Genomic DNA, 27488 nt, shown 5'->3' with positions numbered 1-27488 from the left:
GGTTTGATTCTTATCATTGAGCTGTGATCAGAGGGTCTGTATTACAAGAAATGACATTATGAGGACCAGAGAGAATTCCTATTTGTTCATGGATCATATGTCTTTATGAATGATACTGTATGCCAAGCGGCAGGGCATCAGAGCGGGCCGAGGGGTGACTCACTGGTTTCGCGTCCACTCAATTTAGGCTCTTATTAAATTGCCTTTGTCTCATGAAGTCAAATCGATTAGCCACTGTTAGCGCGAGCCCCGGCGCATCTGATACCCGGACGTCACCGGGCCTGAATGGTGCGTCTGCATGCAGGTTAGTGTTTAGCAGTGACTAATTCTCTTGGATTTTAAGTTACACAGTGTTCTCTGATTCAAACCTCAGGAGGGTGACGGCCCACCTTGAGTCCATTCTTAAAAGCTAATTATTATAATAACCTCTGCGTCTTAACACAGGAATGTTTCCTTGACAGAGGAAAAAGGAACACAGGCCTGCATAAATTCACAATGACATCCTGTAAACTGATATGCATGGTGAGGTGAGAATTTAAACAGCGTTGGGATTTAACACTTCGCCCCCATCATGGTTGACGTTCCTGCCAGCCCACTCTAAATAGCCAATCTGTCTTCATGGCAACCGGTCGGAGAGATCTCCCTTTTAGTGGAGGAGACCCTCACCTACACAGAGTCAATTAAAAGATCTGTGCACTGAAAGACTGTTTTGACAGACTGAGTTTTATACTATAATCTACTGAAGATCTACAGTACCTTCTGTAGGGTCACTATAGAGGAACTACTGGTTACCTGATTTTTATGAAAGCTTGTTTCCGCCACAGAATAAAACATTTTAAAAGATAATTGCGGTTAAAGTTTACATCTCGCAATTCTGACTTTATTTCTCTTTATTTTCTCTTTATATTTCTTTCTTTATTTCTGTAAATCAGAATTGCGAGATATAAACTCAGAATTGCGTTATAAAGTCAGAATTGCGCGATATAAATCCTGACTTTTTCGAGTCAGAAACTCGCAATTGCGAGTTATAAAGTCCATTTCGAAAAAAATAAATAATAATTCTTAGTTTATATCTCACAATTCTGACTTTATAACACAATTACAAGTTTATATCTCACAATTGTGACTTTATAACACACAACTGCGATTTTATATCACGCAATTCTGACTTTATAACTCGCAAATGCGAATATATAACACACAATTCTGAATTAAAAAGAATTGTGAGATGTAAACTCACAATTGTGAGAAAAAAAGTCAGAATTGTGAGATAAAAAGTCACAATTACCTTTTTTATTTTTTATTCTGCTGCGGAAACAAGCTTCCATAGATTTTAAAAAGAAACGTTCAACAAAAAAGTGTTGTTATTTATTAACTCACCATCATGTCTTCATGCGTTTTACATGTTTAGTCTATAGGTGGGCGTGTTTGAATGCGAATATGCGCAGGCGCGTAGTCATTCTTTACAAAGTGACATCGCCAACAACTTGTCTGGCATGCCATGCATAATATAGCGCTTTTAGTCGTTTTCGCGTATCCGTGTGAATGGGGATGATTTTGATAAGGTTGTCATCTGTACAAAGAAAAAACGTTTACGTTTTTAGCACATCGGTCAATTTAATGTGTCTGCTGAAGAAAAGTATTAATTTCTTTAAAAAAAAGGACATTGACTTTTGAACGATAGTGTACCTGGAAGAAATAACATCATACATGTTTGAAACAATTAACAAACAATTGCTTTACATTTTATGTTTTATTTTTTAATGGTTAAAAGTTAACAAATGTTTCTGACAAAATATTTCTCTCCTTTTCTCCTCCTCGTGTTTTTCTCCTTTACCCTTCTTTTTTTTCCAATGTTATCCTTTCTTTCATTGCACTGTCATTCACCGCTCCTTCAAACTCTCCTTGAATGGTCGTTTTCCTCTCCACTCTCTCCCTTTCCGGCGGTGTAGGTCTCTATCTGGACGCATCGTGGGTGGAGTGTGGTGGTTTTTCACCCTCATCATCATCTCCTCCTACACAGCCAACCTGGCTGCTTTCCTCACTGTGGAGAGGATGGTGTCGCCCATTGAGAGCGCTGAGGACCTGGCCAAGCAGACAGACATAGCGTATGGTACTCTTGACTCAGGCTCCACCAAAGAGTTCTTCAGGGTGAGTGGGCAAAGCTAATGGGTTGAGGGGAGGGTGGCAGTGTTTTGTTAAGGGGGGTGAAAGGAATAAATCGAGATGACTTCAAGTGCTGGATTATAAGAAAAAAGATATTCAGTGAAAACCCACAGATTAATAAACCAAGCTTAGAAAATATGTTTTTAATTATAAAGTACACCAGGGGTTCTCAGTCTACAACTTTTTTTGGTCCACAACAATTTTTTAAATTTATTTTTTATTCTTGTAACCCCACATCCACATCACAGAATTAAACTTTAATGCTATATCTTATATGTATAATTACAAAACTGGCAATTACAAAAATGTATATACTACTTTATATACATTTTTCATTGTCAATTAAGTTCACTTTTAGGGTGCAGATAATATTGAAACCTACATTTGACAATATTTAATGTAAAAAATTATATATAAATATATATGGCCTATGAAGATAAAAATTACATTTGAAAAACCTATAAATATGAATAAATAAGTTGTTTTTATAGGATGTATATATTAATAATGTAATTATTATACTGTATACTGTAATTATAATAATGTAATTTTTTGGTGTTTTAAAGAAGCCTCTTATGGTCACCAAGGCTGCTTTTATTACATCACCAAATACAGTAAAATATTATTTCAATTTAAAATAAATGTAATTTATTTATCTTCAGTATCACACGAACCTTCAGAAATCATTCTAATATGCTGATTTGCTGCTCAAGAAATATTTGTTATCAATGTTTTGATGGATTGTTTGATGAATAGAAAGTTCAAGAGCAGCATTTATTTGAGATGGAAATTGAACGTGTCCTTGCTGAATAAGCGTATTCAAAACAATCTTACTGACCTCAAAATTTTGAACGGTATATTAATTGAAGTGTATATTAATTTATAATTCATAGATGAGTTTGTTCATTTATAAATGTTAAATGTTAGTTGCATTCATGAAAATCTCTCGTGATCCCACAAGTCTGAGAACCTCTGATCTGTAATTCAATGTCTAATTAAATAATCGGCACCCTCCACACTTTCCCTGCACACTTCACTTGTATTCTATACCTTTTCCCCCAATTTTCAGAGGTCAAAGATCGCCGTTTATGAGAAAATGTGGAGCTACATGAAGTCGGCCGAGCCCACGGTGTTCACGAAGACCACGGGAGAGGGCGTGGCACGGGTGAGAAAGTCCAAAGGGAAGTACGCCTTCCTGCTGGAGTCCACAATGAACGAGTACACGGAGCAGCGCAAACCCTGCGACACCATGAAAGTGGGAGGCAACCTGGACTCCAAAGGCTACGGGGTGGCCACGCCCAAGGGCTCACAGTTAAGGTGGGTGGAGTAGTATAACAATATGTCATGTGTTGTTATGGTATTCCACCTTCCCTGGCGTGCCTATTTCTATTTTTCTATTCTTTCGTTTTGCTTTTCTCATGTGTTCTTGTGTGCAGTTAAAGGTCTTGAATATATGTATACGTAGTGCTATATGTTTTTTTTGTTTTTTTTTATGTTGCCTCAAGCAGGTGATTTCAAACTAATGCATGCATGTAAATGCCACTGACTTTTTGAGATGAAATGTCTGGATGTTTAACAAAGAATGTGAATTTCGGACAAGCCTGTGAATATTCTGCCTAGTCTGACGCTACCTAAATCTCTTTCCCACATAGACTGGGAGGTAGAGACATTAAAGGGGTCATGAACTGGATAATTGTATTATTTTATAATGTTTCCTGGGGTGCCCTTATAATGTTAATATTTTTGTTATAATAATTTTTTACGAAGGTCCCTATTTTAACGATCTAAAATGCAAGTATCAAATGCGAAACGCGAGTAACTTTGTGGGCGGATCTCGGGCGCTGTTGCTATTATACCGGCAGGATAAAGGACTCTTGTGCCATCTAAAATGGGTTGGTCTGAAATAGCTACATTACTCATAGGTGTGGTTTGGGCGTAACGTGAAATAAACCAATCGGAGCGTCATCTCACATTCCCTTTAAAAGCAGGCGCTCTTGTCCCATGGCGGATTGCTATTATAATGGCGGATTTGTCAGGCGCACGCCAGGAGCGGTTCACAGCCGAGGAGACCGACGTTCTCGTTAGGGCCGTAAAAGACAGAGAAGTGACATTGTATGTGGATGGGAGAAACCCACCCAAATTAGCTTCGGTTAAACAGGCGTATAATAATTTGAGTAAATGTGTAAGCTAGATTTATGCCTATTTTTTCACATCTTCATGGACACCACAATGATTTCCCCTGTGTGGTAATATTTTTTCTTGTAATTAATTATGTATGGTTTGCAAAAATGGGAACTGCTGCCTGTGTCTGTGTAGATGAGAGAAGCAAAGTGTATGCGTTTGTGTTGTGCACACGCTACATTATGGCCAAGCATGCGCCCTTAAAGTAGCATTTGAATAATGCGCCACTGATTTTAGACTAGGTTTTTCCTGGTCTGTGGCGGAATTGTTTTCTGAAACTGCAAAATAGCACCAGGGAACGTTTGCGGCGGAATGATTATAGCAATTATATTTAGATCTATTCCCAACACATGAAAGGTTGCAATGATGAGCATTGAGCAGATGAAAGACAGTCTGTTGATCGCGTGAATGAAGTGATCTCATCACTGCAACGCAATTTCTGCACCAAATAACAACGGCGCGCGAAAGACGTGGTGATGTAGACGTAAGCATTGATATTCTTCTGAAAAGGCGGTCTTTCGCTGCCCTTTGTCGTCATAAGTCACCAAGCCAACCTGTTTTTGGAATAACAAGGACGTTTTTAGTTTTAAAACGTACAGAATATTTTTAAAGTATAACGACCTCTTAACTGTCAAAAGATCAAGGAAAATTCTCAGTTCATGACCACTTTAAAAAAGCACTAAAATATAGCATGAAGCATGTACAGAAAGGCTGAGAAGAGTCAATGACAGATGACGGTAGCTCCCATGATCAGCCATTTTGTTGAGGAGTTACCGTGGTCTGTCTGACTCTTCTCCTGATACCGGGGGGAAGAACATCCAATGGCGTAGCAGCTTTTCTCCTGCTGTTGTGATGTCAGACCAGTGCAGGAGATTCACATGGCTTCAGATCTACAGCACAGTGCCCTTAATGCTCTTCTTTCTCTTCCCCTCCTCAGCTCAGATGTGTCTCACTACATTCTTTCCCTGTCCCGTTCTTTGTTCCTGTGGGCTGTGTGTTTATTAATGTTGCATTCAGGATAAACTGCATTCAGGATAAACCTCTCTTGAATCATTCCCATCATATACATTTGACCCTTAACTAGATCATAGATTAGCTAGATCAGACTTATACAATGGAGTCCAAAAAGTCCACATCATAAATATTTATAAATGTATTTATTGAAGTTTTATGATTTTGATTTTAATATATTATTATTAATATTAAATATTAAATATTTAAATGAATTTATTCATGTTCATATTAATGACTAAATCTATGAATAAAAAAAATAAAGAAATTGTTATTGAAAATGTTTTAGGTTTGTGTAATTTAAAACAAAATAATTTTGATTATATTAAACAATTATTAATTTATTTAATTTATAAATATTTTATATTCTGCTTTATTTCTAGTTCACAAATATATGTTCGTTTGCTTGTTTGTTCATTGATATTAATATTATCCTAAAGTATTAGGATTTTGACATTTAATGCAATTATTATTTTTATTGATTTAAAACAAAATTATTCATATTTATTTAAATGGATTAATTTAGTAAATATTTTAGTATTTGTACTTTTATTTTTCAGATTGTTATACTAATTTACTATGAGAAAAAAATAAATTAGAAAATGCAAAAAAAAAAGCATTTTCACTGGTCTTTTGGGCGGCATTGTATGTGACATAGCAAGTTCGTAACATGACATTAATTAAAAGGCTATGCTTATATTTATAAAACATTACCTATAGAAACTATAAACATTCTAAGAACTGCAGGGAAAGGTGCAATCTTGGTGTTTAGGAGCAGAATTGCATTGCCAGCTCCCTTGTGGCTGAGCCAAAGGTGGGAATGAAGGGGTTTGGGGAATAGGATCAAACTCATTCAGCACTTTCAGAGGCTTAAACCCTTAGTGCTCATTTGAACTGTCTGTAAGCAGCATATAGGGAAAGTAACAGGCATTCAATATCGTGAGGTCCCTCTGTGTATCTCACAGCAATATTGAGTACATAGTAAAGCGGTCTAGTGAGGATGGGAAATAAGGATAGCTTGGGTTGGGGAGGAGGGGTTCAAAGCGAAGAACAGATATTGATTTTTCCATTCCTCCATCTGGAGGTGTGTATTATGGGTAGACAAATAAGGCTGGTGTGAATTAACATGAAAACAGGAAAAGAGAGGTTTGTCCTCTGTGGTTCTGTGTTATCTACGGGGAAGTGGGGAGGGAACTTGCGACTAATCTCTAGAGCTTTCCACCCCTCTCTTTCTTTACTTAACCTGATTGGATTCTGCTCAACTATGACAAACTGCTGCTACTGACAAACTATGTTTTATCGTTTCAAGAAGTGCCGTTAACCTGGCAGTTTTAAAACTGAATGAACAAGGCCTGTTGGACAAATTGAAAAACAAGTGGTGGTACGACAAAGGAGAGTGTGGCAGCGGAGGAGGTGGTGAGAAGGTTAGCCACTATGTCAACCAACGCGGGTAAACAGTTTCCTCTGTAACGGGAGCATCTGCCGGGGCGCAATCGCATACCTGACCTTCATCCTGACCCTATTTAGCCTGAAGAGAGAGAGGAATGCAATTACTGTCAGAGCACAAATATTCGCCGTGGATACTGGGCACAGATTCCCTCGCCGATCTCATGCCATTCATCACGTTTCCCGTCAAGGAAACTTTTTCTCCTTTGAAGTAGTTGTGTTCTTCAGTTCCTTTTCTTCTCCTCCTGAGGCGCATTCGCTGCATTTTTTATAGGAATGCAGAGAACATTTATTGTCCTTTTGAAAGAGGCTGCAGTGTCGCATTATGAATATGTATTAAAGACATGCTCTAAAGTAGAGGCAGTTATATCAAAACAGAAACTAAATTAAAATGAATATATATAATGTACAAGTAACGACTAAAACTGATTGGAATGAAACCAAATACTCATTACTATAATGACCTTGGTTAGAGGGATGCAGAAAGGTTAGTGCCTATGGTATATTCCAATAGTTGTGGTTTAACAGTAATTGCCTCCAGCATTAGTAGAGAAGGCCGTGGCAGTATGCGCCCGTTACCTAAAGCGATGGAGCAAGGTCCCGTTCATATGTCTGTGGCTCCAGCGCCAGGCCCTAAAACACTGTTCCCCTAAACGGAGCACAGAGACATGTATTACAACGGGACCATTGGCTCGGTCACTTTGCCAGTGCAACTGCTGTGTCAGCTGTTATGAGTGAATAACATAAAATAACATGTCCTATGATGTTATTTATGTTATTTGTGTTACATTCCTCTGCGCGGTTGAAGAACCCCCGTAAACCTTGCCGTTTTGAAACTGAGCGAATCAGGCATCTTAGACAAGCTGAAAAACAAATGGTGGTACGATAAGGGCGAGTGTGGACCCAAGGACTCGGGAAGTAAGGTCAGTCTGGGACCATCACTGTTGTCTAATGCTCAGTGAGGTAGAAAGTCACCAGTATCTAGCGCATGCTCATCTGTAGGGAAATTTCAGATGTGCACCAAGATAGTTCCAGCATGCCCTGCTTCTCCACACTAAATGTCTAAATAGATATTTGTTTTTAGTAACATACCTAGTTCCTGAGAGGAATGGAAGTGACTGAGCTTTTTGAAGGTGTCCCAAGTTTATTTAGCTGAGCGTACCATTGATTTCTTTTTGCATGACAAGCCAAGCAAGCCTGACTTTTGTGAAGCGAGAAATGCGACACATGTGGAGATGAGCTTAAACACAGCGAGAAGTTAAATCCTGTTTTCTGAGAACTCGCAGTGTGTAATCGCACATTGAGCTAGCGATCCATTTGAGAGCTTAGCCAACAAATAAAATAGAAAAACATCTCCTTTAATTACAAGTCAATTGTTTAAATTGCTGTCAAAGCACTGATGCCTGTCAGAATTCGCCACAAAAACATCAGCTTTTTCAGATTAGCCTGCAAGCGAAAGGTTGATTGGGAGGATATGAATTGATTTGTCTGTAAATCGTGAATGTGTGTGAATGTGAATGTGAATGTGTTTGGTAGCAAGTAGATTCGTAGACTAGCGCTCTGAATGTATGTGTGTGTGCGTGTACGTACGTGCGCTCTGCTCCCGCCCCGTTAACTTCCTGTCTTCCTGTTCCTTTGCTTCCTCTCGCATCCAGGACAAGAGCTCACAGGCCCTCAGCCTCAGTAATGTGGCTGGGGTCTTCTACATTCTGGTCGGGGGCCTGGGCCTGGCCATGCTGGTGGCCCTCATCGAGTTCTGCTACAAGTCCCGAAACGAAGCCAAGAGAATGAAGGTGGAACAGTCTGAACGTCGCCCCTCTTCCTCTCCTCTCCCCAGTCCTGTCCCCCTCCCCAGCCCCCATCCCTCACCAGGCCCCAGTCCCACCCACAGCACTCAGAGTTTAGCCACATATAGAGAGGGTTACAACGTCTACGCCACTGAAGGAGTAGAGATGTAGGAGGTCAGATGTACGTAGGTGCCCGGCAGTCGTAAGTGGAGTTCCTCTGTTTTCGCTGCCGTAGCTTGCCGTATGTGAGCCCGTGGTAAAGCTTCATGTGTTTGTGACGTCCTTGTTCTGTCTCCTCCACGTGTGCTCCGAGTCGGAGACTTGCATTCACATATTTGTGCATGCTGAAGACTGAGGTGTACCCGGACTGCACACGTTTGTAATCACACACCAGTGCGGTAACCTCTCTTTATCGTGTAAAGAAGAATAGTTAAACAAGGCTTAAGACGATCATTTCACTATAGGCATAGTCTTGAAAACCCCCTAGTTGTCAATTTCAAGTAATTTTTGGCTCCAAATGACTATGCCAGATGTATTTGAGATGCTTCATCGCTGAACTGTGTCATAATCTGGTGTTTTTGTATGTGCTTGCTGATAATGTGCACTCATTCAAATAATAATGCTCTGGCTTTTAAGTACGCACAGCTGACTCCCGTTCTCCCTGTCCCCGCTTTGTCTTTTCTCTCCCGACGCAGCTCACCTTCACCGAAGCCATGCGGAACAAGGCGCGCCTGTCCATTACGGGGAGCGTGGGCGAGAACGGGCGCGTCCTGACTCCCGACTGCCCGAAGGCTGTCCACTCCGGCCCCTCTCTGCGGCAGAGCTCCGGACTGGCTCTGGTGTCGTCCGACTTGCCGTGAAAACCAAAAACTTTCAAGTGCCTTAAACTCCACAAGACCGCAAAACAGACATCAGAAAAACCGACCCTACAGCAATGACGCCACCAAGCTGAGCAATCGTGCTGACAAGGTAGATTTCGAAAGGATCTTCTCACACCCCGAGGTGCCACCGCAAGATACTATACTGTATGAAGGGTGGCTATCGCAAAGATTTCTGTGTTTCCGTCATGTACATTCAAAGAACTCGTGCTGCCTTTGAGGGTGAAGCAGGTGGGAAGAAAGAACAGTGAACTCAACTGAATCTTGTTAGCCTGTTTGGCGAAGAAAAAAAAAAATGAGCTGCTCGTTCTAACACTCTGCCATAACCCTCGCCAAACTGAAACACCGCAACTCGACATCTTAACAGTTAAAAATGGGCATTTGTTCGTCCAAGAGGGTATTATTAACAAGGATATGGTATTAATGAATACTTATTAAACTGTGAAGAAGAGTTCATATATATATATATATATTCTATAAAATCATAACTAAAATAAATTATTTACATTGTTTTGTAAATAGAAGACTGTACAACTCGCTTGCTTTTTAACGAATTTGTAAATAGCCGATTCTGTAGTGGACAGAGTGTAATTCTCTTTTTAAACCATCTTTAGACAAAAGACTCATCGCAATAATGGTTAGAAAACATTCAAAAGATGATTTGATATATGTAGATGTACATGAACTTTTATGGATTTAATAACATGGGCATGTTATCAGTGCCAGTGACCTATGTGACCTACCATGATTCTCGGGAATGTGGCACACACTCTCAGTGCATCTCAGCCGCGGCTCTTTCCCAAGCCATGCCCTGCATAATCACTGTGCAGTCATAGACCATGGTACCCTCTAGACTGTTTTATTTTATTTCCACAAAGCATATTTTATTTGGGATTTTATGTGATTACTGAAAAAAATTGAAATATTGAGAAGTATTTAAATGTTTGTCCATTCATTTTAGAGCAGATGTCTTTATGAATGATATAAAGAAATTCAATTGGACGAGAAACCAATCAAGCTCAATTGCGCAAATGTGTATAGAAATACAATAGAATAGAAAGTGTTCTTTCTACTGACCGCCTCTGAAGACACTGTTTGTATCGTGAGAGCCATTGTCAGAGTTCAGCTTTGGCCTTTTTTATGAAAAACACTGTGTAACCTCATTCAGGCCTTTAGCATGTTCTCCAGAAACTGTAGCAACGGACATCTGGACGAAAGGACAGCACATGGACAATTTCAAAGCTTCAGGACATCATCGTGGGAAACGGATCAATCTTTCTCTGCCCAGTTCTGTTCAACTTGCATTTAATCTGAAAGTGCAATTTATGGCTCCTCCTGTTCCAACAACACCACATCTTGGTAAAACACACGTACTTTTACTCAAGCACACAATGTTTGTCTCTTGCTGTATTTCTCTCCTCTTTTTCCTCTCTGCCTTCTACTCTCATTCTGTCTCAAACACACACACACACACACACACAATGATCCTGATGCTTATTGAAGTTCAGTGTGTCTGGAGAGTGGCATTAGGTTTTTTTCCCCCATGGTTTCTAAAGCTGTGATGAAAGTGGTGTCCTTACTAGGTTAATATGTTAAAATTGTACATATTTATTTTGATCATTTTTTAGTAAAATATCAATGGACATGAAATTGCACTTCTGTGTCTTTATTTGGTTTAATTTTATTTGAACTCCCAAGAACAAAATTCTCAAAATATATTTGAATGTTCCACAGACTTGACTTTAACTAACTTGCTCAGCAAGATTCTCTTTAAACTGTTTACTGAAAATACAATGTAAAAATGACTATTTTACACTCAATATAGAGAAAATCCATGTATATAAACTTGAAAATATAGCACAATTGTTGGTATCACCCCATGTATGCTGTAAGTTGTGATGGGCTGGTATGTATCTGCACTCTACAGTCACTCAACATACCAGGGTCAAGAGAGTTAGATCTAGTGACACTGGTACAGATGCAGTTTGACAGGGAGAAAACAACAACTTTTAAATGCAAAGTTCTTAATGACAGTAATTGTTCCTTAGAGAGGCATTATGGGTAGTCTGCATCAATATCCACGCAGAGAGCATTCATTAAAAACTCAATATATGTGGTCGTGACTATGCATGACCAAAAATATACTAAATTATTTTTCAGGGACAGAGTCTAATACTTAGAAATGTTATTTTAGATGCAAAGTATTGAACCGTGCAAGTGCTCTGAAGATCACTTGTGTTTTGCAGAGCAGAGGGTAAAAAATGACCTTGTTAGGAGGAAAGACCACAAAGTACTGATTTTAATTTTAATAGTGTTATTTTCTTCCCTTACAGCAATCCACACCGAAAGGGCAAAGTAGTGCATGATGGGAATACAAATAAATATTGCAGGAAAACAGCGTTGGCTCTGAAAACCTAAATGCCCTCCTATAACAGATGTTGGCACATATGTTTGAACACAGACAGTCACGCTAATGACCTTGAGGAGTATGTCATTTAGGACCATCTCAAATGTGCACCTCTTCACGATACTCATCAGTTTGTGTTATCTGGCGAGAGCACGAAGTGTTGAGCCCACATTTCATCTCTATTTATTATCTTTAGATTCAGGATCGTAACATATGGCTAATTTATTATTTGAAGTATAGATGTTTACTAGGACAAATTCAGCTAGTGATCACATCAGAATCACGCAATGGTGACATTTTAACAACGAGCTATACCATTATCTAACCCTCAAGGTCACGTATAGGACAAACTTAAACCTAAATGTGGAGCTTGCAGGAATCCAAACCGCGCAGATTTTTTTAAGTGATGTGCACGTTCGTTCCTGCCTATGATGATTGTGTGCGTGGCGGTCTCTATGACGTCAACAGTGAAAATTAGCATTTGGAACTACTTCTACCTGATCTGACGCTAACACAGATCTTTTTGTTGGTGTAACTACGTTAATTCAGTCATAATATTTTGACTTTAAAATAAACCAATTAATGATGCCACGCGAAGCACATTTTTAAGGTCATCTAAATGCATATTACATTTTGTATAAACATTATTGCAATGCATAGTAGGGGTAGTTAGTATGACATTTATCTCTCCTCCTCCCCCCCCCCCCCCCCCCCCCCCCCCACACACACACACACGCAAGATGTTCAGAAGAACATATTGACATATTTTTATAATTCCTGTGGTCATTTTTGGAAATAAAAGAAAATGGTTATTTTGCATTTGTATTCCAATTTTGGCAAATGTACAGTGCATTTGGATTACAGAAAAATTGCATAATGTGTACAGTATGCAGAACATAGGCTACTCCAACAAGCAGTAGGGTATTTTAGACATGGCTTTTGAAACATTTATTGTTAAATTAAATAAAGTTATAATGCATAGTGCTCCATTTATTATTTATAGAAACTATATGCGGTATACCGCGAGTAGGCTACACGTTAAATAGTGAAGTAGTATTCTGTTCTATATCCAATGAAACCAAACGGTCGTTGATACGAAATGGAATGCTAACGTATTCTACTGCATACAAACATGCAATTAATAGCCTACTAGTACTGTAGCATGCTACTATAGCATGGCACGGGAAGAAACATATGCTTGATGTGAAGTCATCACTTAAAATGATCATCATTAAGTAAAATGCATCATACTGATGCAAAATCCTTCAATTCTGGACTCACTGGATTGATTTGTGTTTTGTTAAATGTTGTATTGGTTGATGACAATGCCTGGTCTCGCTTTGAGCTTCTATTTATCATGCTAAAGGGCTCTTAATGCCTCTGGACACCCCTGTCATGAAATGTTTAGACATTATGCTAAACGCTGTCACTGTCCCGCTCCACTATCAGGCACGTGTTGGGGACACAGGAACTTGCATGTGACAGAGTGTGTCTGATGTCAGATTGGCTGTCATGTCGCATTATGCCTTGACTGTTATGAGTGGGCAAATAACAGTCGTGTCTAACCTATAACCTGTTTATGAGAAGACTGAACACCTTTTGTCTTCACACAGGCATTGTAGTCTCAGGTAAGAGGCACTTTTGCTTCGCAGGTTTGCATAATCAATGGTCATGCAACTAAATAGGCTAGGCTATCAAAATTAGTTTTCTACTGAACAACATCTTAAACCAGCCTTAAACCTTGTTGGTTTAAAGGGATAGTTCACCCAAAAATGAAAATTCTGTCATAATTTAGTCACCCTCAAGTTGTTCCAAACCTGTATTTATTTATTTATTTTTTTTTATTTTTTTTTTGCTGAATTTATAAATGGTGTTACAGTTTCGCGGGGATGCCTTATAAATAATAAATGTTACACATTAGGTAGGCCTATATCATGTACGGTGACGCATTGCTGCCACATACATATTATTTTTTTCCACTCAATTATGTCGTTAAAACAACATATTTTCTCGTAATAACGAGATCTTATGTCGTTAAAACGAAAAATTTTTCTCGTAATAACGAGATCTTATGTCGTAATAACGAGATGCATGTTGTTAAAACGACAAATTTTCACGTAATAACGAGATCTTATCGTTTTAACGAGATCTTTTCTCGTAATATCGTGATCTTATGTCGTTAAAACGACATATTTTTCTCGTAATAACGAGATGCTGTGACGTTCCCGACATATTTTCTTGGCCTTATAGTAGGCTAGGCCTAGTCATGTACAAAATATGCCTTTATCCACATAAAATGTATAGCCAATCATGTCTTTATCATACATCTACGTTCAAAAAGCTGAAGAAATAGCAGCCCCCAATGGACATTCATGTTAAAAGATCAAATTCTGTACACACCTTATTAATAGCAGATTAGCCCAGAATACGAACATTGCGTTTAATTGCACATTAGGCTAAGCGTTTTCCTCCCATAGAAAACCCTTATAATAAAGAAAAAGCTTAATGTGGCTTAATAGCTAGCTGCTACTTCAGTGATAAAGATCAAATGCTGTACGCACCTTATTAATAAACCACATATCCTACAGAAAAGCAGATGAGCCCAGAATATGAAAGCAATGCATTACACGTTAAGCGTTTTCCTCCAATAGAAACCCTTTATTATAAAGAAAATAAAGGTGGCTCTTAACGTGTCTTTCTATGGGAGGATGGCATTGCGGTGCACAGCAAATCCTTTAAATGGTAGCTATTCAATGCAAAACAAAAATCAAAAATATAAATAGCCAATAAAGTAAACACATTATTGTGGCATTAATTAGCCCTCAAACAATATTTATTTTAAAGCTTAAACGAATTTATTTAAAGAAAAACACCAGCATTGGGCATTTATCTGTGTTTCAGCCGCCCACCAGAAATGATGGAATTTTTTAAGTGTTCCAGTTTGATTTGTTAAACATGAAGAGGACTTATCCGTCCGGCATGGCCGCTCGCTCTAACGTTAACCTAGATAAATGTTCGCTTTTATTAAGCGCATATCCAAGTGTTTGTGCGGAGTGTGGAGCGCGCACTGCATGACATGGAGGCGCCGGTGCCATCACTCGCATTTTCCAATCAACAGTGGAAACAACTTAAAATACTCCATCATTTCTGGTCATACAGAAAAGAATAATACATAAGTCGCAACTACTTTTATTTGTGTAAACTCACAACAACAAGAAAACGTTGTGCTTTTGTTAAATAAAAGAAAACGAACAGGGCGCGCTTTCATGATCTCCGTAAATTGGAGCGCGTCTCAAAAATGAACTGAAAAACAGTGTATAGACAAACCTCACAGAGGCTACTTTATCTACTTTTTTATATAAAGCTTATAAAAAAATGTCCACCAACGAAAAAAAATCCAATCGAAAGCAAATACATGTACGGTAGGCTATCTGATTAGGCTATGTAATCCTGTCCGTATGAAAGGCGCATCTAGGCTAAATTACAGAGAGATGTAACTATGGAGATATGTTTGCAGGCAGCCTACACTGATTTAGAAAAGACTAGTTCATTAATAAACAATTCAAATGCTTCGTTATTTTTTTCAGACACATTTATTATCATTAGCCTTCTTTTGCCGGTGCTTTGCGGCAAGTTATGCATGCGCTTGAGCGCGGAATATAGGCTATAGCCTACAAGCACCCAGGATTGAATATAAACGTGCGACTAGTCCAAGTCGCAACTCTAATCAATAGCATACATTTAATATTTGACATTATTTAATTAGTAATAGTATCCAGCTCTTTACATTAAATTAGTTGAGTTAGCATAATTAGTTAAAGGGATAGTTCACTTTGAAAATAAATTTTGGTATGTTTTAGCTTACCTCAAGGGCATCCAAGATGTAGGTGTCTTTTTTTCCTCAGTAGTTTCAATTTGGATATTTTTAGGTCAAACCGTTCTTGTCTGTCAGTCATTTCATGCAGGTCTACGGTCACTGTCTCAAAGAGCATGCACAAAGTCCAAATTAAAACAATTCCCCATCGTCCAAATTAAACAATTCCCCATCGTAAGTACACATTGATGGCCTAAGACACGAAACGAGCGGTTTGTGTGAGAAAACGAACAGTATTTATATCGTTGTTATCTCTTGAAAACAGCACACGTCCAAATGATCTGACGGCGCGGGCGGGTATAGATGTATACACTAGATGTCGCTAGGCTACGGTTTCGTTCCAATGAACTGCAGTAGCCAAGGCGACATCTATGTCGACGGCTCTGTTCGTAAACCACGCCTCAAAATACGAGAAAATGATGCGGTTCCCAGACCACGTCTCAGTGAGTCGAGGTCTGACGTTAGCCAGGCTAATTGGGTTTAGTAATTAGCTGCAATGTGATAAATATTAGAACCTCATTGTGTAAGAAACATAGGGGGAACAGAATCCGACAGCAAATAGTTGATGAGAGATGTTGATGTATCGGCTTAAAATATGCTTATTCTATTCTGTGTGTGGATGGAGCTTAAAGGGATAGTTCGGCCAAAAATGATATTTAACCCATGATTTACTCACCCTCAAGCCGTTCGAGATGCATATGTCAATCTTTTTTCAGACGAACACATTTTCAGTTATTTTAGAAAATGTCTTAGATCTTTCAGTGGATAATGTGAAGCTATGGGGTCCACCTCCTTCAAGTCCCAAAATGTGCATGCATCCTTCACAAAAGTGATCCATCCGGCTCCAGGGGGATAAACGAAGGCCTTCTGAGGGTAATCCGTGCGGTTTTGTCGTAAAAATATACATATTTAAAACTTTATAAAAGAAAATAACTGGCTTCCGGTAAACGGTCGACGCGCGTTCACGGAGTTGGATGCTGGCGTAGGACGTAGCGTAGGAAGCGTCGTGACGTAGAACGAACGTGACAGCGCAGCCAGAGAGCAGAGCAAAACAAAACTCTACGTTCGTTCTACGTCACGACGCTTCCTACTCGGGTCGCAATAAACAGAAAAGCAATTTCTGTTAGTGCAGAGTGTACTGACCACTAGGCTATTGGGTTTAGCAATTAGCTGCAATGTGATAAATATTAGAACCTCATTGTGTAAGAAACAGAATCCGACGGCAAATAGTTCAGCTTTCGAAATCCGTTCCCCCACCCCAATGATGAGAGATGTTGATGTATCGGCTTAAAATATGCTTATTCTATTCTGTGTGGATGGAGCTTGAACAGTATAAATTTGATAAATATTAGAACCTCAGTGTGTCAGAAATATAGGGGGAACAGAATCCGATAATAACCTGAAAAGCAATGAATGTCAGTGCAGAGTGTACTGACCACTAGGCTATACGCACCCAGTATTGAATAAAGATGTGCGATTAGTCCTAATTGCTTGAATGACTACTAGTCTAAAAAAATCTTTAGTCTATGGCAACTCTAATCAATAGCCTACATTTAATATTTGACATTATTTAATTAGTAATTAGTATCCAAGCTCTTTACATTAAATTAGTTGAGTTAGCATAATTAGTTAATGAACTAATAAAATAATAAAATAAAGTTTAAATTAAGATACTAACCATATATTTCTATATAGCAGTGCTTATTCCACCACACAACGGACTGTTTATAAGGTGACAATCCGTTATACATGTGAAGATTGTAAGCTGTATCTTGAAGATTTTTGTATTGTATTGTATCTTCTGTTATAAAGACGAAGATTGACATTTCGTTAATTAAACAAAATAAGAACACAATGTTGTAAAAAATAAATAACTTAGGCTATGTTCTTTTAGATGTGTTTTTTGTTTAATTATATCTCTAGGTAATGAAGATATAGCCTATTAACAAAAATAAATCTTATATATATTATATAAAAAAAACGTATAGGCCTATATAAAATATATTTTTAAAAAAGGGCCTCATTGATTAATTTTGCCTGATTGGGGGCTGCTACAAGCTTTTTGAACGTAGAAGTGTGATAAAGGGGTGATAGGCTATCAGTTTTATGTGGATAAAGGCATATTTTGTACATGACTACACATGTCCTTATAAAGCCAAGAAAAGATGTCGTTTTAATGCGTCACCGTAATAATGGGTAGGTCTACTCATTATTTTGACTTCCTAGTTTGAAGCACAACATCATTCATGCTATAACCGCATGTCAACCATGACTGTTTTCTCCACACAAACATAAAGCCTTTCTGAGGATGAACGACAGTCCCGACAGTGAATATGCTCGCAATATCTTGAACGTTATTGCCCCCTTGCGATTCAAATCAGAATAACACGTCTTTTTTATCTTTGCCTGTGTTCTTTTTGTTATTAATATAATATCCTTATAAGACATATACATACTTAGAATTAGCTTTTATTTTCATATTTCATTATTCGTTTTAGTAATTTTGTAATGGGATTTTGTCATGTTTATTACTATTATCTTTTTATAATTCTACAGGCCTATAACTTGTAATCTATTTCAGTTTTAGTTTTTCATTTAATATTTATATTTTATTTCTTCATTTATATTTTATAATTTTGTCATTTTGGATATAAAGTATGGTTATTTTGCATTTTAATGCAAAATATGTACTAGGTCATCTGGCTATTCTGTGAATACAGATAAAGCGCATACTGTGAACATTATATACTGTATATATTTTAGTTTTCATTTTACAAATGTTTCTTTATTTTCCATTTTAGTTTTTCTGTTATGCGCTTTTGCCATTTTTATTTATTTATTTTATTGTATTTCTATGTATAGCTTTATTTTGATTTCAGTTTTAGTAATTTTAGATTTAGACTAAAATTATTTCAGTTCAAGTTTTTAAAGTATAAGGTTTTCATTTAATATTAATCATTTATTTATTTGCATGTGAAAGAAAACACAAAAACTGAACAGATACATAAATATTCAGCCATGCATAATGAAGAGCTTTAATAATGTTTCAATGTTTTTCACCTCGAACGCTTTATGTACAGCAAGTGCTTTATCTGTAAAAGTGCTGCAATGGGAAATATATGACACTCTGTACACATTAAAAATCAAGTGGAAACACAATTCAACCAATAGCTATTAAAAAGAAGCTGCTTAATACTGCCAGTAGCATAGACATTCATCGCAACGACATTAAAATCAAGTGACATTCTGATAACACAATTACTTTGCAGGCAAAAACTAAATCATCATGGAAACCCTGTGACCGTCCATCGTGTGAATGGACAAACTTCAAAGAGAATCATGCACTTGTGATGTGACACAACTGTAAATAGTTAAAGAAATGCAGAAGAGGACAAAAAAAAAAGCCTGGAATACTCACACTTAGGGCTAAACTTTAGAATTGTACATGAATAATTCTAATGAGTGTCTTGGTAACACAATAGAGGCACCACTTGTGCAAAAGAAAACAAGACTGTTCTACTAACTGTTCAAAACGTCACTTATTGCTTTGGTGCTAGAACCGAAAAATGGAACATTCCACATTTTTTACATCAACACTAATACAGTTGTAAAACAATCATGTGCTCTGCATGATAACATTCACAAAACACACATTATCCTACCATATTTGGCAAGTAAATATTCGATTTTAAGCTCCGCTTCTTGGCAACATATAGTAGGCTATTTGATAGAAGAATTCAGAATATGACATGATGATAAAGGTTATGAACTTATGATTATCTGTTAATGCAGCAAGCAGAAATCATTTCCATTTAATGGATTATTCCAGGTTCAATGCAAGTTAGTTAATTGATAGCATCTATTGATTACCACAAAAAATAATGTTGACTCTTCCCTATGTTTTCTTTTCTTTAAAAAAAAGTAAGCTAACAATATTATAAAAACATCTATTCTTCTGTTAAAGTGTATTTTCTGCGTTGTCAAGCTATTTAAATCATTGCATTAACAGTTGTTTTAGGGTTGTCATGTTATAAAATTGGAAACAACTTTACACAGAAAAGACTAAAATCATGTTAACGTGTATTGTTGTCATCTTGTGGCTACACTATTGAAACTGAATACTGAGTATTTTATTGTTTACAAATTGGATCCATTCACTTCCATTGTAAGAGGCCGTTCACACAGAACGCGCTTTTCCATTCCACTGCGCTACTTTTCCATTGTTTTTCAAACACACGCTAGACGGACATCTTTAACGGTTGTGCTCGTGTCTGACGCAGCGTTCTAAAACCTTGCACTTTTTTCCGTTCCACTGCCCTGTGTTTTGCTTATTTAACAGTAAAAAGTTAACATTATTTTGTGGTAATCAACATTATACCATAAGTGCTGTTAATTGAGCTGAATTTGTACTGATCCTTGAATATTCCTTTAACAGTTTCACAATAAGTAAAGAAAGAATATCCGTCATATAACAGCTGAAAAAGTATATGATACTGTATACAAACAAGGGCCACCTGTTTCTAAGTGTGCCTGGTATCAGTGCAGCCTTCTGCGGTGGATGTGGGTAGAAACTCTCACATGCCTGAAGCTCACTGTTACAGCTCGACCTACTGGTGGATAGGGAGCCCTGTCCAATCGGGAGAGATCTCCCTCCGACCCACATTCAGATGCTGATCAAGACTTCAGCATTCAGTAGCTGTTAATATCACAATCATTGTGAAAGCTAAGGAGGTGCACTGTTGCCATGCGCACATACAATCAACATGGTCTTCAGCAGTGCTGGTGATCTTCAGTTGCTTCTGGTTAGATGGGCTGAAGGAGACATTGGTGAGAGAATGTGTGAGAAGAAGACCGGCTAAGCAGTTGGCAGTAATGAGACATGGGCTTTAAGGATGAGAAGGTGAAGTGTCACAAGAGTTGAGATGAATGAGAAGCTACAGGTTGACCAGGTGAAGGTCCGAGGCCGTGAAGTGAGGACACAGTGCCATGTCAGGGTTCTTCAGCTGCTTCAGGACGCGCTTGTAGAACTTGGTGCGCACGCGATTGAACTCCATGATGTCGCACGGGTCCTCCTCGATCCAGAACCTGTGGAACTCCTGCATCAGATAACCTAAGAAAACAAGCAATGATAAATATACATATTGTCAAAAAAAAAACTAAAAGAAACCAAATACAATTTTATTTTGAATTTTTATAGTAACAATGTATTTGTTTATTCAAACTAAGCATTTTTACATTTGTTCCAAAATAATAACTAAAGGCAGTAACAATTTTATTTGTGAACTGATGTTCAGCTGTTCTTTTTAATAGTCAACTTATTTTTGGATAATCAGTCAAGCTCGGTAAACTCTGGTCACAGACAAGATCCTTTAATTTCACCAAGCAGATCGCTCACTAAAACTCCCAGAGTCATTATGTTTTCAGATTTTGATGTGACTGCTTATATATATATATCATGTTTTAATTTACATTATTATTAGGGATTTCATTTTATGTAATTTAATGAATGATAAATAATATATATGATATATAATTTATATCATGCTAAATGTTAAAAATTTTATTTTGTTATTTTTAAGAATTTTACTTGGATAATTTACATCAAATGTAATAATTGGATAATTTAATGGCCATAAATTATGTATATAATTTAAAATGTATATTTAATTTTACTTCAAGAGTTGTTTTCACAACGAGAACAATGGAAACATTATGATAACACTCACAGAAGGTCTGTTGGAAGTTCACTAGACTTGGCATCTCTGGTGCCACATTGTACAGATGAGTCTTCAGAGCCCCGCTCACCAGCAGGGAATATGCCAGGTCTGTGATGTTTATGCCAACTATGGCAAAGGAGTATCTGCACCACAAAAGATTTGGGTCAGCACAAAACACAATGTAAAAGAAATCCTTGTTTAGTGTAAATAGACATTATAAAATGTTAAGACACTGCCAGTGTTTGCCTGTGTGATTTCATGTTTCTGTGTGCACATGTCAGCTGCACAGTGATTTAACAGGCTCCATGCTACACGTCAGAGCTAATGAATCCTGAAATCCTCAAACGAAGCATCAGTGCTGCCACACAAGCAGGGTTCAGGGACTCAACTACTAATAACTACTGCACACACAGCAGAATTATTTTTAACATTCACAGATGTAAGAACTGGTGTTCATGTTAGGCAGCACCATTCTACAATTGAATGTAGTGAGAAAGAAAACAAAGGATGTTGTTTAGGATGTTGCTGTGAGGTTGCAAAGGTCATTTGGTTGCTTACTGACCCAAGTGAAAACACAAAGCACAAAGTTTACGTTCTAGTACCTTAAATTTGTGTGAAATAGTCTGCAATATTCTGAACTCACCCAATCGCTTTGTCAAATTTTTTCTTGTCCCACTCAGCTTTGCTCATCTTGCTGTGTGAAGAACCAAAATATTAGTGTCCACTCAATCCTGTGCTAATAGTCTTTAAACAGCTAATATAATGCAGTCAACAACGACAATTACACATGTGAGACTGGAGAAAAGAGAAAGCATTCACAGCTACTAACCAACGTTACAATGAAGCATAATGCCTTGTGTTTAGAGTGAGGTGAGGTAAGGCGTTTCGAGATTAAAACAACAACAAAATACAGCCATTAGTATGAGGCAAAATAATCAAATGAATTTCTTACTGAGAGAGAAAAAAATGGAGTACCTGGCTTCCTCTTTGGAAAGGTTCCTGCGTATGACAGTGATGGGAATAAAAAAAGAAGCAGGAACAGAAAAAAAGGAATGTGTGGGTGCATGATGTGCATGATGGTGAAGGAGCATGCTGAAGGTTTGATTGATTACACAGCATGAAAAAATCACCTGTTAACATAAACACGGTATGCACACACAGTAAAAAGCAATACACTGATAAGAGGCTTCTGGGGAACTACACCCTAACTGACATCCTGTGGCAAGATCCTGATGTTGTGTGTTTGCTCGTGTGCATTTAAAGCTTAAATGTGTCTTAAAGCCCATCAATCAGATTTAGGGTGCTTTTTTGGATATAACAATGTGCCATAACTAAGTATATACAGTAGAGTGTACATAGGAACCACTCAAGAGGACTATCTGAGGGATCTGACCTGTGTTTGGGCTGCAAGGAGTCATGGAGAACTTGGAGAGCGGTGGCTTTATCATGCTCTGCAAAATATCTGTGAATTAAAAGAGGGAAAATTAGCCATTGAATTGTTCTGTTCGAAAACCTAGTGAGCTACCTAAATAGTGTTCCAAAAGCTAGGCAACTTGATACCCACTAAGATACCTTGTTGTTTTCAGAAAATGCTTTGCAACAAGATCAGTGAAAAAAATCTAAGATAGCAAATGCAATAATGTAAAATTATTTAATTCTATAATACAAAGTAGTGAGAAAACCTAGTTGAATGTAGTTAAAAACATATGTTTTGAATATTTCTTTTTAGCTTAGCAACCTGTTAGCATCAAAATCTATTACTAGCTGAAAAAAATTGGTTCAGTGTCATTCAAAAACGTATTTTACTCAATGTGTGTTCTGCATTTAATGTTTATTAGAGTATGGTGTTGTTAGCTTAGCAACATGCTAATCACAAAATCTATTGCTATATGATAAAACTAGTTCAGTGTCATTCAAAAATTTATTTTTACTCAATTTATGTTATGTATTTAATGTTTATTAGAGTATATCGTGTTGTTAGCTTAGCAACATGTTGACGTCAAAATTTATTGCAAACTGATAAAAACTAGTCAAAAACTTATTTTACTCAATGTATATCTTATTCGAGTGTTGTGTTGTTAGCTTAGCAACATGCTAACGTCAAAATTAGTTCAGTGTCATTCAAAAACTTATTTTACTCAATGTATGTTATGCATTTAATGCTTATTCAAGTGTTGTGTTGTTAGCTTAGCAACATGCTAACGTCAAAATTAGTTCAGTGTCATTCAAAAACTTATTTTACTCAATGTATGTTATGTATTTAATGTTTATTAGAGTATGGTGTTAGCTTAGCAATGCTAACGGCAAAATCTATTGCTATTTTAGTTGTGAATGCCTATTGCAGAGCATTCCAAATTGGTCTTTTATGAGGTTACATGATGGTTAGGATGCTGCTTTAAAAGGTAGCTGCCTATTTAGTAAGTAGACAGCAAGGCTCACTATGTTTTTGAACAGGGTTAATATCTGGTATGATCAAAATAACTACATTTCACTTAAGCACATTATGTTTAAAGTAGTATAAAGATCTAATGTTTTATGCTGATTTCACCTCAGCAGATTCTGCCAAGCTACTCACAGTAGGTTGTGCAAGCCCAAGAGACCCATGCCCCTGAAATCAGTCTTGGGGTCGTTTCCTTGGAAACCAATCTCACACCATTGCTTGGAGATGCGTCCAGAGAGAGGAGAATCAGGACGGAGTTCCTTCCACAGCTGGTGAGAAAAAATATGTTTGAGAAAGATGTCACTATTAAAGACATCTAATATTACATTATAGATGTTAAATTTGTAGCTATTGAAGCTCTGTTAAATTCTGAATTATAATTGCCTATAATATTTCTCAGTCATTAAAAAAGACTAGCAACCACTAATACCTTCATGAGCATCTCCTCATGTGCTGGGTTTTCACAGTCGTACGGCTCTCTACGCAGCTTCTCCACCTCCACTACTAGGTTTCGGTAACCCGCAATCTGGAGGAGGCAAGCTTGGAGAGAGATGCCAAGCCTGGAAGAAGACAATAAATACAGTATGTGTGTTCAAAAAGTAAGAACTTAGTAGATGAATACACTATCAGCAAATCACTGAGTCCTTACTGTGGGTTAGTGTCGAGGTTGATCTTTTTCAGGGACATTATATCATCGATAGTTTTCTCAACAGAATCTGGGTGAATGCTGATGGCAGACTGCAAAAGCTATGGAGGCAGAGTAATAGAAAGTAAGATTATTCAGTTATTAGCTAATACACAAAAAATTGCATAATATGCTAAAAATTGTGCAGCCTTGTAGTTTGAGACGGGCTTATAAACAGTGTTGATATTGTTAACTAAACTAAGTAATAAAAATAATTTACGTTAATTGAAATAAAGCTGAAATAAATATAATAGATGAAAACTTAAATGAAAATTTGAAATTTTGAAGTACTAAAAAATTTTTTTTTTAAATTAAAGCAAAACAGAAATATAAATAAAAAAAAATGACAAAAGCACATTAAAATCCCTGAAAATGAAAACTGAAAATATAAAAATAAATAAAAAATATTGATAAATACAATAATTCTATTTAAATAATACTAAAATAACATTGCTTATTATATTACATAAAATTACAAATACCTTCCATTTTATAATATTATTAAATGTTACAAAAAAAATAGATACAATATATAAAGTATTTGTACTTCATAAACCAACAACCTCACGACTCACCTCATGTTTGGAACATTTGAGTGAGGATTCTGTGAAATGAAAGGAAACATAAAATAATATAAAAAATGTCCCAACATACATCCAGGATGACCAATACAGAATGATATAGTATATTTTACTGTAGATGTACCACTAAATATTATTTAGTACTGATGGTACTTACCGATCTTGAGCGTCCTTCGAGCACCAGGTTTGTTATTGTAACAGATGCGTTGAAGCTCGCATCGTCCTGTCACCTTCCTGATGACAAACTTCAGGCCCCGCCACAAACACTTACAGTAAAGGAACACCAGCAACTGGGTCAGCACCCTAGAAGATTCAAAGAAATAAAGAGGCCTGAATAAAGCGACACAAATCCAGAACTGTTAGGCCTAATACACTTGCGTATTCTGTCCCAGAATAAAGCGTACTCACTGGGGTATTGTGAAAGCTCATTATATTTGAGTACAATAAAACTGAACTGCATAACCTTCAGATGAGTGTTTCCCATGAACACTCCTCAAGCTATTCAAAGAGAAATGCACATTATTTTTCTCTTGTCCACAAAAGCTAGGCCTAATTCCCTTTGTAAAAAGCATATCTGTGTTTTTTGAGAGAGAGATGTGGGCCATGATGATGAAATGGGTCACAGTTCTGCAAAGATGTGTGTGATGAAAGTGAAATATAATTGTGAAAGTAATATTCTTTAAACAGGCTTCATGTCCTGCATGTATCAAGCAGTATGTATTCACCTAAGGATTTCATGACATGTCTAACTACTGTATGCATTTGTTTTTGAATCAATGCATGGTTGAATTCATCCATTTGTATTATATTCTACTCTAATTGCGGTCTATTTCACTACAGAGAAACACACTAGACTAGGAATAAACCTGTTTGAGTCCGGTTGCTGAGAGTTACTGCTCACAGGATAGACTCGCCTCCCCATCGGCATGCAATGAATTCAAGTCAAACCTGCGTTTTGTAAAAAAGGTGTTATTGTGAAATAGTGACGTGTCTTGAAGGTAATAAGCAGTTGTCTGGTCTCTACCTCTGAAGGTCTAGGTGAAATACAAAACTACATTCACTAGGAGCAACCTCTACTGGGTTTAATACCTGTCAACATCATTTATTGTAAACAATATAATTAAGAGAAGTGGCTGATAAGAAAGCACTTAAAACTGAAAGCCAGAGGACAACTCCCCAAGGGATGGTTAATTAAAAGGTATTTATCAGTCATTTACATTTTAAGAGCTATTGCTGACAAAGAATGTTTGTATGAAAAGGCCTCTTGACTGGTGTGTGTGTGGGGGGGGGGATCATCTTTATGATCAATTATGATTTTATTATATATAATATGTATAAATATAAAATATATGTTTCCACATCTATGACATAATTGGGCCATAAGCAATAATGCATGCAATATAAATGTATTCTTATAATCTGATAAGAATAATAATTTAATTTCTCTTTTTGTTTCCACATCCATGACATAATTGGGCCATACAACTATACATACTATATGAAACGTATCGGTGAATCTGTTTTTTTTTAAATGGAAAATGAAAGCAATGACATTTCAGCTTCAAAGCAACAATAAGCTTGTCACTATTGAGCAGTAAGACGTACTTACCTTAGAAAATGCTTCATCGTGATTGTCTGCTTTGCTACAACTGTATAACTCACATTCGCGGATGGTCTGACCGCCTGCACGAAACACAATTCAAAATAAATAATACAATGTATCTTTATTTAATTGTTGTATTGCATTAAACGTGGATACAAACAGCAATAATGTCTTAAGGTCGTCAGTGTGGCGTTAGGCGGATTAAGACGTTGCCGTGGGTAACTGCTCCTACAACCAGCATACGCTCTACATAATACACTTTCACATAATGTCTGATGCGTTATTTCATCATACATGAGTCGTTTATAATAAAGTCAAATATCACAGGTTATATAACACCAAATGGACTCATTTACCGTCGAGCCTATAGCTCTTTAATTTTGCATTAGGTGTTATTCTGCTCGGTTCTCTATTCTACACCACACATGGTCGTGTGAAAACTGAGTATCAAATAATAGATCTGAGTATGTGATAAAAGATAAATAAATGTCAGGAACATACGTTTCAAGATGTCGCTGGGAATAGGAATATGCCTGTCCTCCTCTCTCTGCAAGGCAGGTACCTGTTATTCCTCCATGATGAGCATGTGAATGAGGGAGGGCGGGCTCTTCAGAGCATCGCAATGCAGCGCTGCTGTGCCGGAAAGAACCCAGCAGACCTTGCTGTCACTCGAACTCTTGAAATTGAAGAATACTTGAAATTATTATAGATT

The 27488-nt window shown here is 37.3% G+C and overlaps 2 protein-coding genes across 4 annotated transcripts in view; one reads left to right on the top strand and one right to left on the bottom strand.

Annotated features, from left to right (window-relative positions):
- gria4b (glutamate receptor, ionotropic, AMPA 4b) overlaps positions 1–9751 on the top strand; it is a 93576-nt gene extending 83825 nt beyond the window's left edge. The window contains exons 12-16 of one of the 3 annotated variants that reach the window (XM_084387072.1): positions 1953–2151; positions 3236–3483; positions 6668–6782; positions 8460–8597; positions 9287–9751. In XM_084387072.1, the coding sequence (XP_084243198.1) occupies positions 1953–2151; positions 3236–3483; positions 6668–6782; positions 8460–8597; positions 9287–9451 (865 nt within the window). In that variant the 3' untranslated portion in view covers positions 9452–9751. Of the gene's footprint in view, positions 1–1952; positions 2152–3235; positions 3484–6667; positions 6783–7612; positions 7728–8459; positions 8794–9286 lie in introns of all 3 variants that reach the window. The other 2 variants (XM_084387074.1, XM_084387071.1) reach the window with 2 other exon arrangements.
- Positions 9752–18753: 9002 nt separating this feature from the next.
- Positions 18754–27397, bottom strand: elmod1 (ELMO/CED-12 domain containing 1). The gene is made up of 11 exons (XM_084387065.1): positions 27278–27397; positions 26783–26856; positions 25331–25476; positions 25168–25196; positions 24557–24654; positions 24338–24467; positions 24043–24176; positions 22861–22929; positions 22111–22161; positions 21477–21610; positions 18754–20860 (listed from the first exon to the last, which is right to left on the bottom strand). The coding sequence occupies exons 2-11, from the start codon at positions 26797–26799 to the stop codon at positions 20685–20687; spliced, it is 984 nt and encodes a 327-aa protein (XP_084243191.1). The 5' UTR covers positions 26800–26856; positions 27278–27397; the 3' UTR covers positions 18754–20684.
- Positions 27398–27488: the final 91 nt, after the last annotated feature.

The sequence above is a fragment of the Rutilus rutilus genome (genome assembly GCF_951802725.1).
Source record: "Rutilus rutilus genome assembly, chromosome: 18".
Classification (NCBI taxonomy): Eukaryota; Metazoa; Chordata; class Actinopteri; order Cypriniformes; family Leuciscidae; genus Rutilus; species Rutilus rutilus.
Note: the sequence above shows the minus strand (reverse complement) of the source record. Positions and strands in the feature narration are given on the sequence as shown.